The 18,343-nt window shown below is 40.0% G+C and overlaps 1 protein-coding gene across 1 annotated transcript in view; it reads left to right on the forward strand.

Moving 5' to 3' along the window:
- COBL (cordon-bleu WH2 repeat protein) overlaps positions 1–18,343 on the forward strand; it is a 955,089-nt gene that overhangs the window by 339,359 nt on the left and 597,387 nt on the right. The window contains exon 3 of the mRNA XM_086964957.1: positions 11,554–11,757. Within this exon, the coding sequence (XP_086821083.1) occupies positions 11,554–11,757 (204 nt within the window). The remainder of the gene's footprint in view (positions 1–11,553; positions 11,758–18,343) is intronic.

Below are 18,343 nucleotides of genomic sequence, written 5' to 3' on the forward strand. Positions count from 1 at the left end.
CATACATAACATTAGCTATGACTCAACCAATACCCTTGTCCCCCCCATCCCCCCACCCCGTTGTCTCCCATCTGCTGCAGCATCATGCATGCAGCCAAAGTCAATCTGTCGTGCCTGAAACAGATAAATTATTTATGGAGAGGGTGCCCTAAAATGATCCTTTGCACTGTACTGTCCTGCTGGACACGTTCTAGTGTTCTGCCTGTATTGCACCCACACTATACACACACCCATCACTGGCGTCACCAGTTAGGTGACCCTGCAAATAAAAGGAGCTGGGCTGTGCCCTGGGTCAGTTGTCCAGTACCCTACTATGGTGCCTGTGTGCCTTATTTAAAAGTATGTGGGCCTCGCACCCACAACTTTACATGCACAATAACTTGACCTTTGTCCAAAAAAGCTGGACATGTATTTAAGATTATGGAAAGCGTCATGACACCGGGCAGTCCCCTGAAAACCGAGACTGTCCGGGGAAATCCGGGATGTCTGGTTGCCCTAATAAATGTGAAAGCAAAGAGAGAAAGTGGCAACAGAAAGTATTGGGGAGCCGAAATAGGATGAACTAGAGGGGAGGGAGAGATAACAAGCCATCTTTCCCAGTGAACGATACTGGCCATTTATTCACGTTTTAAGATTCTGCACAGAATGTCCAGACATTATACTTAAAAAGAACTTTATGTAAAATCGTCTGTATTTTTTTTACATGGCCTTTGTTAACTTTATCACTAAAACACATTTTAAAGTGCTTTCCTCTTATATTTACTATTTTAATTATGTGCTGACAAGGGGGAAAATAACGACTTTGGGTGATTTTTCAAATGTATGTATCAGCTGGGATATTAAAATACCAGCCAGGTAGTGGCTGGCTTTGTACTCTCTACCATTCCTATGTGACTCTTAGAGTATATCCATTCGTATTCCTTCCTTATGTATATAGAGATAACTCTAATCACTAGTATATGCAGTAGACCTTTGTACTCTACCATTCCTATGTGACTCTTAGAGTATATCCATTTGTATCTCTTCCTTGAGTAACTTTACTATTTGTACATTTGCAATTTTTCTTTCTGTTTGTATCTCTTCCTTGTGTGACTTTAAATCTTGTACATTTGCATTTTTTCTGTTTGTATCTTTTATGTAACGCATGTAATCCTAAATCCTTATGTTTTGCAACTGGTTCTTATGTAAGACGCTCTGACACCTTCGGGTAAAGTTTGCGCTGTATAAATTCGCATTAAATAAAATAAATAAAAAACCCTAACCAAAAGAGGAATACATATGAAGCAGATAGCAAGATGGAGGTTCTCGTCTCATTAATTCTCTAGTTTGTCCACGAGTGTTTAGACTCTTGAAATTGCATCACATGGAACTCGTAGGAAAAGAAGAGCAAACGTGCAATCACTGTGTTGAAAGGTATTGCGGTTTTGTTGGACTCCGAATGCCACCAATCACACACGGATCCCGCTTGTTGCTAGGAGGTCAATGCCTCAGTGGTTCTGGCTGGTCCTCCATTGTGTTGTTGACAGTAAAACAATGCATTCCCTGGCGAGCCTCGCGCCAAAAGACTGGTTGCCCTGGAACTTCGTTTCGTAGTTTTATTTGGGTCGTTAATGCCAACTAGTCGCTTAGAGCAGTGGTTCTCAAACTTTTGACTCCTGAGGACCCCCACTGAGTCACCGCTGGAAGCCGGGGACCCCCAATCAATTTCTATGATTTAAATTTCAAACATTAAAACAGTAATTCAGAAAAAATAAACACGCGTGCACACAAAACAAATACTCAAATTACTAAGGATTTTAGGGGCATACTTAGAAGCCTCTATCTCCAGGGGAACATCACTTTTTGCAACGTTCCCATAGCAATAGAGGCTTTGCCTTATTTACAAGACAGCGTTAAGCCACTTAACATGGCTTAACGCTGCCTTGTAAATAACAATTAAACAGGTGTCCCTGAAAGAATTATTTCAATTCTATTCAATAAATTAATAATATTGCCACAAGAGTGGTCAATCATTTAAACTTGAGCAAGGAAAGAAACAGATTTAAACTGTTTTTTATTACGCAAAATTATTTCTTTTTTGGATCTTTTTCTTTTTTGATACACAAATCTAAAATATGGCAACAAAAATACTACTATACAAGCAACAAATTTTTTTTTACAGTAGTATCAGGCAACTTTTGCTATATACATGAAAAAATGAATATCATGTCAAAAAACAGTACTTTACAATGATCCAATTATTTGATACTCAAACTAATGTGATAGTAGTCAGCAAAACGTTGCCAGGCGTCGACGTTTCGGTCCTTAATTGGTTAAAACAATCCATAGGACCATCTTCAGGACCATAAGCTGCACATATTAATCCAAGACCTCCAGCCGGAAGTCACAAGGTTATGCACTGCATAAACCTACTGTCCAAAAATATAGATGTTATCTTCCAAAATTCGAATTCAAACTCCAATGATTCATGTATTATGTGGAAATCAGTGTAGACCAAAAGCGAGATATAGGCATTAGTCCAAAACACTCGCAACACTTAATGGCGTTGGTCAAGGATCCGTCGTCAACCACTCTGTATCGGCATCACGAGTGGTTGACGACGGATCCTTGACCAACGCCATTAAGTGTTGCGAGTGTTTTGGACTAATGCCTATATCTCGCTTTTGGTCTACACTGATTTCCACATAATACATGAATCATTGGAGTTTGAATTCGAATTTTGGAAGATAACATCTATATTTTTGGACAGTAGGTTTATGCAGTGCATAACCGTGTGACTTCCGGCTGGAGGTCTTGGATTAATATGTGCAGCTTATGGTCCTGAAGATGGTCCTATGGATTGTTTTAACCAATTAAGGACCGAAACGTCGACGCCTGGCAACGTTTTGCTGACTACTATCACATTAGTTTGAGTATCAAATAATTGGATCATTGTAAAGTACTGTTTTTTGACATGATATTCATTTTTTCATGTATATAGCAAAAGTTGCCTGATACTACTGTAAAAAAAATGTTTGTTGCTTGTATAGTAGTATTTTTGTTGCCATATTTTAGATTTGTGTATCAAAAAAGAAAAAGATCCAAAAAAGAAATAATTTTGCGTAATAAAAAACAGTTTAAATCTGTTTCTTTCCTTGCTCAAGTTTAAATGATTGACCACTCTTGTGGCAATATTATTAATTTATTGAATAGAATTGAAATAATTCCTTCAGGGACACCTGTTTAATTGTTATTGATAATACCCAGTCCTTTGGGAATATTGGGTGGCTCTATTGTATCTAGCCTTGTAAAAAAGGTCCCTATCACACAATGCCGAAAGGGGTGGGCAGTGGGTGTGGGTGTTGCGGTGGGTGTTCCACCGCAACACCCATTCATTTTGACGCTGCCCCCTATTTACAAGGGCAGCATAAATAGGAGGTAGTGCCAAAATTAAGCCAGGGAAAAACAGGTCTTAACTTGGGAAACCAAGGAGAAATCCTTTATTTCTCCTCGTTTTTGTTTTTTCAATGTGTGCTGCTTTGTGCAGCACACATGGAAAAAGCAAAACACCTTGGATTGTTTATGTTCAGGAAGGTAACCATTTTAAAAAAAATGCCATTTTGTAACTTCCATGTATGCTGCACTAAGCAGCACACATAGAAGTGACAAAACGGAATTTCAAGATTGAAGCGGGACCTTCCTGCACATAAACAATCTTCCACTGCATACATAGTGCAAGGGTTCCCTGTTGGCGCTACACTGCTAAGTGTAGCGTTAGCACAGGGGGAAACAAAGGCTGCACCATATTCTTGTAAATATAGTGCAGCCCGCTGTTTCCGAAGTGGCGGAGCGTGTCGTTAGCCAAGGAGGCTAACGACATTCTCTGCCACTTCTGTTGTAAATATCCCCCTTAGTATTTTATATTCAAAGAATTTGCAAAAACAAAACATTTTAATGGGAAAGTTGGTGCTGCATCTCCGTGACGAACTTTTAAATGGTTGGTTTTATTTCGCAGTACATGGCTCCTACTCCTGCTGCAGCCAGACTGGAAACCCAAAGCAGCCCTGGCAAATGTTTTCAGACCAGTCGCCATACGGTGCACACCAAGTGCAGTGAGTGAGCCTGACCACTACAAAGGGGACTTTGGGAGGCTCTCCCTCGAAGAAATTTAGAAAACATTGGTGCAGTCTAAAACACATATATCATTATATATTAAATTGTATTGGCTTTTAACGAATAGTAAATTAAGACCTTAATATACACCAGGATAAGACACTCTTTGTTGGGGTTCTTCAATGATTCCCTTATTATCATCCCTCAGCAGTGACTCTCATCTCTCCATAGCCCCTCTGTCACATGTATTTCCTTTGTTTTATAGTATCTCTCGTACCATTGTAGGATGTCGGAGCGCTTTACATCACATACATATAGAGACAATGAATCATACGTGTAAATCAGTGTAGAGAAAATGTTACATAAGGCAAAGGGTACTACAGTGTGTAGGATTCACATGTCATTCATACTAGTAGGCATTTTTAAAGAGTGCTTGATCCGGAGAAGCGCAAACCTGGGATTCAGAACATCAGCTAGTGGTTAGTATTGACTTTAAAAAATAAAAATGTATTCCGCCCATATAAACCTTTTTAGCAGCATCAGAATAATGAAAGACTTGGAAAAAACATAAGTTACTAACTTGTACCATGCAGTTTGCAAGCAGTTCTTTGATGACAGTTTATAGGTCAGTGTGCTAGATTACGATTGTCACTTATGAAATGCAGAGTAACAAAAAAACACGTGACAAAAGCATGTGACAAAAGCAGCAACCCACTGACCAATGCATATAATACAATGTTTTTTCTTCAAATGCATGGTACACGTTCTTTGCACCCTCTGTTCTGTGCTAAGTTAGATATCTCAAAGCTGCAACTGGACAAAACTCTCATCTCTCCAGCAGGTGCATTAATCACTGGTGTTTTTTTGACACTTTTATTGTTCCTGTAAAACTGCTAATTAGACAAGGAACATTGCTGTGCTTTTAAAACTGCCTCTTGCGGACCCCCTGGGAATGTGTCACGGACCCCTGGGGGTCCGCGGACCACAGTTTGGGAAACGCTGGCTTAGAGCACTCGCTCACCACAACACGGCGGCCATGCTGCCTTGGGTCAATACGAGTGCACGCAAAGCAATCCTGCTTAAGGATTTCATAAAAACATCCGGGACCTGAACAAACAGAACAATAAATAGCACACCTCCCCTAGAAAAGCTTGTGATTTCATATCGCGTGACAGGGTATTCATGAGAAAGAATCATGTGCAAATATTTGACTATATATATATATATAAATGCAGTTAAAACCGAATACAATAAAACACGTTTCTATGGTCTACTGAGTGAACTCTAAGATTACAAGAAGCCTGGGTCTAGGAATACGTTTACTGTAAGTAATTCGCAAAACGAAACTAGCTGTCTATAGTCTGTGTAAGATTAGGTGTGTGGTATTTGCACTAACAAATGTATTCCAATACATTTTATACTAAGGGCTCGTGCATGCCACAAACTTAATTGCCTTTTGGTCCCCCAGCATTTATATAACCCGCCCCTTTTGAAGGATTGACAAAGATGGAGGTAGGTTGTTCAACAAGTGCTCAACCCACTGAGCTGTCTTATCGTGGAAGAGTCTGAGAAGTAAGTTTGTGTTTGGAACAATTCCCAAAACAGCATGTGCGTCAGTGGTGAAACCACATTCATTTTCACAGATAAAAAGCCGGTTGTGTGTGTGTGTGGGTGGGGGGGGGGGGGCTTCATGAAGCATGGAAAACTGGGAGCTCTGTGCAATACACCTCACCTAGTCTGGCAGAGAGGGGCGAAGGAAGGAGGGAGAACTTGGTGCAGTGAGTGAAGGAGGGAAGAAGAGAAATGAAGAGGGGATCAGCAGCTTAGCAAGGATTCCATGGGCCATGGTGCCAGGCAGGAAAATGACTCATTTGACTGATGTAGGTGTACTAAATAGAACAATTATCAGGGTTCAGTGGGTCTCTCAGGGCTCTGGGCCAGGTGCCACTGCACCCGCTACACAAATGATATCAAAGACACACATTTGATGGACGGAATGCAGAACAAATCAAAACATTCACCCCCAGCCAAGAGACCTGGGTTAAATCCATCATTCTTTTGCTCACCATTATTACTCCCCAGTTTCAGTGCTCCGTCCACCATCTCCTTGTGTTTGCTTTGCACCAATGATATCTACATCCTTGGAGAGGATTCTCACACGGTATATCCTCCATTCTGATCTCCACCGGCTCCTGTCCAGAGATGTCTGCCAAGCAGTCACCAATGAGCAAAAGAACCATCGGTTAAGTGAAGGGCACCTGGTACCTTCATTGGGGGATGGATGTATTTTGTAAACTTTACATTACTTTAACAACCCTTTTAATTATCAACCACACTTTTTCTTGAAGCGACATTTTTCATATTTAATGAAGCAATGATCACGTTTTAACATAGAAGGCAATGGAAAAGCAGCATGTTAACACCTAGTTTTTCTTTACAACTATTTTTCCTTAATTTACTTGACTCGAACAATTGCAGAGATTTACAACACAGACCTATTATTTCCTACATCTGTGGTTTAATCACGAGGCTATTTGTCTGCTCAGGAGCTACAACAGATTGTGCACTTTTGAAAACATCAGAAGTTCTTTAAGGGAAGATTCTAATATCTCACCTTTGATTTCTTTTTTTTAGAAAGTAAAAATGTAACGTGTGACGTGTCAGCTGTTTCCCAAAAAGTAGAGCTAGATGCTGCTTGAGGGTTACATCACTGTTGACCTTTTTAGGTCTCGCCTGTGACAGCACATACGCTGTCGCTTGTGAAAATCTGCTGTATCATAAAAAAAAGGGATTTTTTAGTCCACCCATTTCTTACCATTGGTTGGCTTCATTGTCACTCTTATTTTCTTCCTTTTCATTTGTGGGTGCATGTCAGCGTGTGTCAGCTTCACTTGGGCTTCACTTTTTCCCCATGTGTTTGTTTTCTTCCCCGAATCATGGACCAATGCTCATTGATTTCTTGATTAGTATTCTTCCGTGCTGCTTGCGCTCGGATTTTGGTACTTTTTTTTTGCTTTTCCTTGCAAGAACATTTGAAACTATCAAAGATGAAACTTGTGCTCTTCTGTATTTCGAAGAGCTGCATGCAAGCAATAATAAAACTTTGTTTCATATCACAAATTTCCAAAACATACATTTTGGCCACCTGTCACTTTAGTTGATGAAGCTGTTAACATACTCCCTTCATTTAAGACTTTTCCAATACAGTATGTATTTTCCTGAATTCACATTTCCCTAAGCGTCAAATGTACTTATTTGTTGATTACCTCTTTCTAATTTAGAGGATTTTGCATTAATCATCAAATATGCATGTATTCAAAAAGTTTATGTTTCACCCTTACCACCCATTATCCCTACCCACCCCATAGCCCCAAAATCACCCTTCCCTTCCTTTACCTCTACCCACCTCGGATCCCTAAAATCCCCATGATCTCTCTTTACATCTGCCACCCTCTGCCCACCCCTGAACCCTAAAAGCATCCTTACCTCTCCTAAACTTTACTTACCCCTGATCCCTAACATCACCTTTACATTCTTTTGCCTTTACTTACCTCGGAACCATAAAATCACCCTTACCCCCCTTACATGTACCCAGTCAACCCTAAATTCAGCCTTACCTACCTGCAACTCTGTCAACCCCTGAAGACTAAATACATTCTTACCTCTCTTTACCTACCCATCTGTGAGTCCTTCACTGCTGTACAACATGGCTAACAGACACTGACAACGTCAATAACTCTTGCATAGTCAAGACCTACTGTCTTTGCCAATGCTTGTTGTCTAGTGTATTCACTTCTGTTGAAATGCATTTTGGTTCTGCGTGTTCTGTATCCCACTTCTCATCTTGCCATGTTCTCAGAGATAGCATAAACAGCTATGCATCACTCTCTTTTTTTATAATGAACTTTTCTTATGCATTTAATTTCTCAAGACCCAACCTGATAAACATCTCCTATCCAGAAAAGCTCGAGCCCTTATTTTAGCAAATGCATTTTCATTTTCTGTACTCTTTATTTGAGCGTGCCACATAATATAGCTCTTCAGTAGTAGAGGGCAGTGAACCAGATGTTAGTGACACACATTGCCTGCCTCCACCTTTTCGCCACCCACCTCCACTTCTCCTAGTTTCTCTTCTCACTTTTCTTATTGATATCTAATCATAGCATGAATAAAGGTTGGCTATTTGTTTCTTCTTGGCGTTGTATGATACTATATCGAGGTTGTTTGTATCAATCTACAATAATACTACATCCACAACATTGACTTACTTCTATATTTTAGTGTAGGTATTTATTTACTATTCTTAACCCCACCCCTCCTTCTAATGATAGGTAAGTATGGGTGAAATTGAGAATAGTAAATATAAATTGACCTTATATCCCATGCAATATATTGATCCACCACTCTTCATGTGATTCCTCTATGTGCAGTAGTGCCTGCGCATGTTCATACTCCGTTGATGGTTCAAACGCTGCCAAAGAAAGGATGCTTTCCAGACCTAAGTCTCATAAAGTATTTGTTTACTTTTTATAATTGAGGTAGTTATATAGCACACACTCAGCCCAGAGGGGCAATGGAGGACTTTTCTTACAACAATGCATACTTGCTGACATATCCTGGTTACAGAAGTACAAGTGGGCATTCACATGAGCTGAGAAGAGGTAACATGAGTAAAAGTAAGCACAAAAGTATTAACAAAAACAAGAGATAGCTGGAGGGGAGAGCATTCCAGGAATAGAGGGAGGCAGGGGGTGGGACAAGAGGAAGGACGGTTTTTAGTTTTTAAATGTATTTCAAGAGCGAAGCGACCAGTCTCAGATCGAGGGAGGTGGATTCCACAGGTTGGGTGCATAGGTGAAGAAGGCAAGGCTTATTGTTTCTCTGCTTGACTCCGGGATCTCCAATTTCCACAGCTTCATGGTGTTAGTGAGAATGAGCAGCTACAGAAGAAGGGTCTTTCAGCTCAGTAGTATGGTTTTCAGTTGTGGATTGCCTTAGAAATGATGCCTAGAGATTTGAACTTGAAGTAAGCTGAAAGGAGGAGCTGATGAAGGTCTTGAATGGCCTTATGTGGTCAAATTAGTTTTGGATGTGATGAGACACACCATCAGAGTAAAATGGTGGATTTTGTGAGTCTAGTGGGCTGTACGTTCAAACACCACTGTGGAGTGGAAGATATGAATGTATAGGAAATGGTTGATCCAACACACACTGGACAGTTATGTGATATAAGGCTGGTTGGGATTTATTATTTACATGCGGCTTGTATTAGAGGCAAGGATTCATGTTGAACTTAGAGCTGGTATTGAGAGTGAAATAGTCAAGGCACATTTTGTGATGCTAGGCTGCAAGTTGGAGGTGGTGCTTGCCACCACTGATGTGAATGAACTCTATTTTGGTGGGGCTTAGTTTTAGATACATTAGACATCGATACATTCATGATGTTCAAGAAGTATTTTAAATGCTTTATGTCAGCTGTCAAAAATACCTTGAGGTGTAACTATGTCGCCCGCCTATTGGTGTAAGTCATTGGCTTGTCCACTGGTAGGAACCACAGAAGTGTCATGCAGAGATGGAAAATCATTATTGCAAGAGCAATACCTTGCAGGTCAAATATTTGATAGGTTGTGGTGAGATTTGATGAACCCATAATAGCAAATTGTGTATTTACATAAAAAGAATTAATCCCATTGAGGATAGCTTGGGTAATACTGTGCCGATAGAGAGGGCGTTGAGGAGGACATGGCGGTCAAATGGATTGAAGACTTTTCAAGAAGGACTAGGAGCGATGTCTGGGTGGCGGCATGGACACTTATTGACAAACTTGAGACAGCTGATGTGGCCTCTTGTGGTTGCCTGCCCAGCAGCTACTGTTATGACTTTCCTGTGACAGATGGATTTCAGTTCCTTGTTTCACAGAGGTGATAGAGGGTGTCAGTTTGTCCTCCAGGTAACTTGTAATGGAAATTTTAGAGCTGGTGCATTGGGCTTTTGAGCTGTCTGAGAATGAGAAAATGTAACAGGGTTTTTGTTTTAGCTTTCCTATTAGACCCTTGCTGATGTTGCAGTCTTGTATGTTGGGTTTCAGTTTGACCTTCTTAATCTAGATAAATGAGTGCTAATGTGTGTCTGAGAGTGGAGTTGATGCTGTCAAACAATGTCCATGCCTAGTGAAGGCTTGGGAAAGAGCAACTAGGACTTTATGGAATGGGTGGGGAAACAAATCTGTGAAAAATGTTAGGGTGATCTTGGAGGGCTTGGGTTGACTTTTGCAACAGTGTATGGAGAGGTGATTTATCCTGTCTATGGATAAAAGTGTTTGGCAGGAAAGAGAGGCTGGTGCTGAGGTTCTTACAAAGGTTATGGATTAGCTTGGGAGATGAGATTGAGTAAGAAATCTCCTCAAATATTTTATGTGTGAGGCACTTAAGGGTTTGAACGCTGCAAGCTATATGTTATTGAAGTCGAAAATGGTCCTGAGTTGGGAAAAGTCTTCAAAGGAATTCTTGTAACAGCCTTGGGTCGAATGGTGAGGTGGAAAGTTGTGCGGAGGGCTGGTGAAAGAGAGAAGCATATAAATGCAGGTGGAATGTGACTAGAGCTTTGATGGTAGTGGTAGTTTTATGTATGAAAGTGGCCATCGCACTTATGTAAGTGAGGCTGGTGGGTGCTTTTGAAGCCACTTGGGAGGATTTAGTATCAGATACATTTATTTCTTAATCTATTCAACCCAGAAAGCAAAGCAATATGCACGCTGCTTATACATTTGCAAAAAAGTTTAGATTTTCTTTTGCACATTTATGTGCGAGCAAGTGTATATTATTTTTAAACTGCTGTTTCATGACGAGCATTTTATTTCAAACACATTTCTCGCTCAGCATTGCCTTTTCCCACAAGGTGCCCATCTCTGATAATAGATTAAGCAGAATCTGTGACTGAAATAGAGTTTGCTTCTGACTTCATTTTGAGAAGAATTATGTTTGCTGCTTAAGAAGGGCCTGTAATCTAATGTCTTACACGATTTCTATAGAAAAGCTGTTCTTTTAATAGAATTAAATTAATATAATCAGGGAAGGGAGACAGGACCACTGACTTAAGGTAGTGGTGCATCTTAGATTGTGATTCTTTAGACATAAAATGTTGTGATTTCAGTTAACATATGCTCATCCCTATACATTGATATACTATTAAAGATATCTACCCAGGGGTTTATTGAAAACGTTTTAAAAATAGATGGGGCCATCACTTGTTTAATTGGTTTAAAACTTGCCTCATTTTGTTTGTCCTCTAATCCCACATTAAAGGTCTCCCATTTCCCTTCATGTCCATGTAATCAAGCACTTACACTGGTACTCTTCTTAGCAAACTGTTGGGTAGTGAAATATGTGATTTCAAACAGAATTCACTAGCATGATATGTTTCCTAACAGGTACACTGACATGCTCCCCTTTCTCTTTACAGTAGAAGGATGAAGGCCCGTGCACCCCCGCCACCTGTCCCACCTGCTTCCCGCAAGAGCCAAGAGGAACGGAAATCAAGCATAGATGCCAGGATGGCAGGAGACCAGACTCCCGAGGAAGTGAAAGAGAATATGCTGAATAGGAAGGTGGAGGTGACAGTAACTTTGCCATCTGGTACTGAAAATACAGCGACTGTAGAAGGGAGGTAGGTGAAATGACAAGACTGTTGGTATGCTCGGGTCATTAGTGTTCATATTGCATTGTATTGTAATTGCCTTTATATAGCGCTAACAACCCATGACAAGGCGTCAAAGCTATGTTATTTGTACTTTGCAGTGATTTACACATGGTAAATATGATTGCTAAGATTTTTGGCAACTCCTCAGAAAAAGCATAACACAGCTGCACAATTGTGGACATTTATATTTTTTTAGACATTAACAAGAGTTGACAGTAGCGCGAGCAAGGCACTGTAAAGAAGTTAGATTGTAAAAATCTGAATTGCAGTGGTTAGAAGCAAACGATATTTCATGGGACGCTATGTTAAACATCACCTGCATATTCTCCTCAGACATATATGGCTGTCAAATCATTAGATACAATCCCTTGTCATGGATTCATGATTTCACCACTCGTTGAAGACATGATTGGTTTACCATGGCGCAGTTAGAGGCAGCCTGTGCCACTTAAGCCACACTTCCTGGTTCCCTGTCACTGTACCTTTGAACATAGCCTTCGGGACAGGTGAGTGAGCAGCGAGACCTGCTTTGTAAGTGTGCGTGTGCCCTCATGCACACCCTTAGTGATTGGGGGGGCAACACATCTCCTTTCTAACTATCTGGTTGGAGGGCATGCGCACGTTGCGATGTGAGTTGTAGTTTACAATAGTCACTATTACTATTAATAGTGAAGATGCAATAATTAAACAATACGGGGAGCATTCACAAAGGGAAATATACCCATGTATATATACTAATGTACGTAGGCATAATTCTAGACCTTGTTGTTATTCAACATTTCCTAGCATAGATTTACCCCTAGATGCTGAGCTCAGAGTGAGGACTCTCCTACAACAGGATACATGAGTGCAAAGTTATTACTAGTAAATTTGCATTTGTATATGGGGGTCTCCACTACCCTGGTGAGGACCCCTCTATGGCAAAAATATGGAAAATCATTAAAGTTTAAAATTTTTAAGAAAACAATATTTAAAATACTTTAGTGGAATGCATAAATATAAATTCATTAATCAAAATAATTTTTAACTTAAAGCTAAATGTTATAGCATGTTAAATCATAAAATAAATATGTATTGAATAATTAATTAGCTTAAATATATTAATTTAATTTATAAATATTAAGTTTTAAACAAGAATCAAAATTAATTCCCACCCTCACTAAAAATGTAATTTCTATTTAATACACAGTAGCTGTTTTAAAAGCTATGTATTTAATTAATTTAGATCGTTTTTACTTGTTTTTTTTATAAAAGTTTCATTTATTTAAAAAAAAAGAACTTTGAGATTAAAGTTTAAAATATTAATCCACTTACATAAAATGTTTCAACAATAAATATATATTTATATGTATTTAGTAAAGAGTTTTACTGATTGGATATTAGTGCTTTGGTCTTTTTTTACTCAGATAAATATTCTCTATGTTTCTAAACTGGTGTGTAGTCTTTTGTGTTTTCACTGTGTTACTGTAACTAAAGTGTGCAGAAATACTTTACACATCGCCTCTTATGTTAAGCCCGGTTGTCTATCTAGGATTATAGCTCTTGCTTGGACAGGGTGTATACTCTGCAAACAAGAAACCTCAATATCTAACCAAGGCGCTGCTCCATTGAACCTAATCTTTATTTAAACTCAAAGTGACAAGAAGTTAAAACATGATTTTTATTGCACCAGTCTCTTAGCCTGTTAAATATAACTGCTTTTTTTAAAGACTGGGACAATAATAGAGCTGGACCAAGTTAGAGGCAGGTCTGTTAAGACAAGGTAATTAAATACATTGGTAAGCAGCGGATCCCAACGATCCACTCTACACTTAAAATTTTCAATGGACATTTAAGAGCTGAGCTGTTATTAAGAGCAATAACCCGCTCATCCACAGAAAAGTGGCATCTGTTGATACAGTTATTTGTGTGTAGTATATTATCAGGGTCGAACCAGCAAGAGTTCTACAGTATATGTTGTTAAAGTATAGTGCCCACTGGTCTCAGGGAATATGGCTGCTCATTAGGGATAGTGTAGATTTTAGAATTCAGATGAATTCTTAAGGCGCTCGCTGTTAACCTTTTGGATTTCGTGCTTCCTTTTCCTCAGAGCCTCTTGATAGAGTGCCCTCGACTGGGTTACTACAATTGAATTTCTAGGAGAAGAAGACAGGATTCTCCTCAGAGTCCTATTCACAAAAGAGGAAGCACTATAAAACCAGGAAGTGGGTCTGGAAATCGATCTTGCAGCCGGCTTGAGAGTCATGTATTAAGTTGCATAGGACTTTAAACTGATAACATACATTCTCCTCCACAGATATCTCAGATAAACATATTAAAAAGATATTTGTATTTAATTTAACAATCCAAAAATTTGATAGAGTTGGGTAAGTGCCAGACTAACCGAAGTCCATTGTTTCTGGGCCAAGGTTGCACTACGGCTCGCATCGGCCCTCCATCTATTTCTATTGGGAAAGTAAGCTTTGCAGTTAAAGGGTGGTGGTCGGTAAAACTTGAATGTAATGTATCACATTTAACTAGGCATTGAATCAACCTATGGGTTACAGACACGTAATCAATTGTTGATTTACAGCCTCTACCGTGAAATGTTGGAACACGGGGTTCCATGTCTTACACTGATTTGTGTATATTAACAAAGTCACGGGCTAGAAGATAGTGTCCTAATTGTACACCTCTACTATCAGGAATGTATGTCACAGAGCACCTGTAATAATGGGTCAAACAAAAACTACTACTAAATGGTAGACAGGCAAGTTGAACATTAAATCACTGCAAATTATAATATTACATTCAGACTGCTGAGAATTGAATTCAGACAAACGTTTATCAACAATACTAAATAATGATCGAAGTTTCCTATTATTGGAGCTAGAGAAATCATTATAAAAATTTACAATAAACAACATAAAGTCATGTGATCCCACCAACTCCAACACTTGATTTGCTGAACAGTTTCAATCCAGGGGGACTATTTTAGCTTTGACTCATAATTTAACCCAAATTGAAAGACCCCCTTTAGAGTGTCCCAATGAAGAAGGAGTAGCAGGTATGGAATAACAAGTGTGGAAAGGGACCATGTCTCTTTCGAAATGACAAAGTCAAACTGCTTGATCATGACCACACAGTCTTTCAGTACCAGCTTACTATAGATCCCTGCAATATTCCATGACAAAAAGTTATAATCGTTAAAGTGACCCTTAGATGTTGTATCCATATTATTCCCTATGTACAACTGGGGCCGGCCCACGCAACTGAAAGGGAATTATTTTTGAATGTTTTAACTAAGACATCATTACTAGCCATAATACAAAAGTCCGCCTTACAAGTAGTCTCCATGTAATCTATGCATTGGTCTACTACCAGGATCATCTGTGAGTCAATCACAGTGAGCCGTACCATCTAAGGCTGCATATCTATTGTTAAGAGGTAGACCAGCAAGCCCCGGACTGGAATGTACCATTTTTGATCATAAATTAGGGACAAGACTTGGGTCGGGAATATATGGCAACAAAACCGAAGGGGGTTAATACAAATATCCCAATGGAAGAGGGAGTATTTGATTGTAACCAGAAAGGGAAATGCTGAAATTGGGTAAGAGGCTGCATACAGTTTCTGGGGCCCTAAATTTAATAACTACGCATTCACCAAACAGTACTTTCAGATATGGCCAAAACCAGTCAACGCTTTGAGCCATAAGTATTTAAGAAGATAGCGAGGGATTAAGACCCATATGTTTACTTAACCAATACAGTACCTTGAGTATCAACTGATCATTTGATTCCTCTTGCACCAGTTTGAGCCTAGGCACGTTGGCCAGAATTAGGACAACAGGGCAGGCTCAGGGGGCAGATTTAGAGTAGCCATCCTCTGGGCATGTCGCTTGCTCTGAGACACTGTCTGGGGTGTAACAACCTATTTGATTGTGGAGCAGGGAGCAGATTAGTTTGACAAGATTGATTGAGCGGGAGGGGACAAGGGGAACTAGAGGCAGCGAGCAGAGGCTGATAAACTGAGACTGGTAAGTTAAGGTTAGTATTTACTGTTGCCCAAAGACCAATAGGGGCTTCAATAGATACATTTTCAGAGATAATCGTGGCAGAGTCTATTGCACAAGGATCAATAATTGGCTCACAAGATTCCTTACATTCAGCCAATTTGGCCAGACCTGATTCGAGTGAGCCTAAGCAATCTGACAATGGCTCAAGTTGCAGTCTTAAAATAGACTCAAATCTAGAGCAAAGTTCACCAAGAAGATACAAGTCAGCCCCATCAGCCACAACATCCCGCTTGGAACTAGCACCTTTGGAACTCTCTGCCTCTTTCCTTTTAGTAGCACCACCTTTTGTCTCTTTAACAGGGTGTTGATTAGACAGAGAAGTGTCATTACTGTTGGCATGGACGCTGTCCATTTTCTCCCACTATGCAGTCGAACAAGCGCCTCCAATATTGGAAGAGACAGTAAATCCAGAAGCGTCATCGCATTGAGTATAAACAGGCAGGCCACCTCCTTCAATGGATAGTCTCCTCTCTGTTTGGGCAATTTATTTTGAGATTTGTGTAAGAAAAATAATTTGCTTACTAAAAGACACCTAGGGAGAAGAAACAAGAAGACAAGACTGACATAGACACTAAAAAAAACCTAACAATTGTATATATTATAGCATGCCAGCAACTGAAAACACATATTTGTATTACAATGCTGAACCTTATCAATTTTAGAAAGTGGTATCAGATGTCCTTAGAAATTCTCACTGGAGGGCATATGAGATGTTTTCCAGACCTAAAGTATTTGTCTTGTGATTGAGGTAAGGGCTCATGCTATCCACATTTCGGACCTGTTAAACAATAGTACTTCCTCCATTTTTTTAACTCCAATTTTTGTGTAGCACAGTATAGTGTCAAAACTATATAAAACAAGCAATTTTCATTATAAGAATGTTTCCATGTTAATTTGGGCAAAATGGTAAAGTGTTGAGGGGCAGATGCTCGGGCTTAGTTACTCCCTTCAAAGGTATTGTGTCTGTCTTCTGTTTCTTTTCCTCCCAGTTCTGAAGCTGACTGGTTTCTGCTTATGGAAGACTTTATTAAACCAGAACTGTGTTCCAGGCTGGCTTCTGTTAGCATTCCCATTTGTACCTGGTGCTGCGCACCGATTCACATGCATTGGTTCTCACACACTTGGTTTGCACCCAGGAAATCAGAGAGTTCTCTTCCAATGTCATATGCCTCATCTTGTGACTCATCTAATTTCTTTTTTGGTTTCCTGGATGAAAACTGTTGCAGATCAAACACATCACAGTAGGAACAGTACACTTGGTTGCTACTCAGCCAGTGCTTAATTTGAGCTGGTGGTTTCCGGTGCTCGGCATCGGCACTTAATTGTCAACACCCGTACTTATGAGAGTCTGCCATATGGTGGCACTGTTTATCTTATTTAAAAATTAGCACAACAACAGTTCTTTATTAATTAAATATGCGTTGAAAATGATTAATACATGCTGCCAAAGCCATTCTTATAGCTTTGAGGGCCTGGCATAGTCAAAATTGTCACAACTGTAGGAGTGTGATGGTTAGTAGTTGTACTGTTACTGTAGTTGGCAGCTTTGAAAGTGGCAATGGGCAGTGCAGGCGGAAGTGACCTCCTGATGAGGGCCCTGGCACTTATTCTTTTACAGATTAACCCGTTCCGTGCTTGTGACGGAACCACTCCGTCACGAGCCACGGGCGTGCTGTGCTCATGACGGAGTGGTTCCGTCACGCCGCGGGCGCTCTTCCCCCGCTGCATCAATTCCGCACCTGCGAGGCTAGATTGATGAGCGGGCGGGGCCATGACGGAACCACTCTGTCATGAGCACAGCACGCCCGTGGCTCGTGTAGGAGTGGTTCCATCACAAGAATGGTGGCGCAGCGCAACACCCCCAGCGCCGCGGCGGAATTACCGCCGCGGCCAAGGGGTTAATTACTCCACTTAGCAGCCCATCAATAAAAACAATGAAACACCTGTGAAATGTAACTTCACAAGTTGCTAAGAGATAAACAGATTTTAAAAATTTTCTCAGGCTCTGGCTCTATGAAAGATATGCAGACCTATGCATGTCCTTTAGAAATAACTGGTATGTCTTTCTGTGTGCCTGTATTTATAAGCACGCTCATAAACTCATTTTTTGTAGCCTAACATACAAACTGAATTAGTGGACGTCAGGTAATAAATCTTCATTACTTCTCATTGGAATCTATATTATTAACTTTAGAATGATGAAAGATTGAGCAAAGATCTGCAAGATTTCGAATAAATGCCTGGCGCGTTACATGGAGCTGTTTGAAGCAAGTGCAAAACGAACTCATCTGTTTTTATCAAGTTTGTAACTTGCAACCTGATGATGACACAAGGATCTCATCTACAAACGCATTAACCCACTAAGCCCTTATAAAATATAAATCCGTGATCTACATTTGGAGCCTCTGCTCTGCAGCAGACACATTAATCCTCAGATCTATTTTAAGGTTATTACCATCAATGAGAGTAGTAAATTTAGGATTTTGTCTTAGATTA

This window comes from Lissotriton vulgaris, chromosome 4_1 (assembly GCF_964263255.1).
Source record: "Lissotriton vulgaris chromosome 4_1, aLisVul1.2, whole genome shotgun sequence".
NCBI classification, from domain to species: domain Eukaryota; kingdom Metazoa; phylum Chordata; class Amphibia; order Caudata; family Salamandridae; genus Lissotriton; species Lissotriton vulgaris.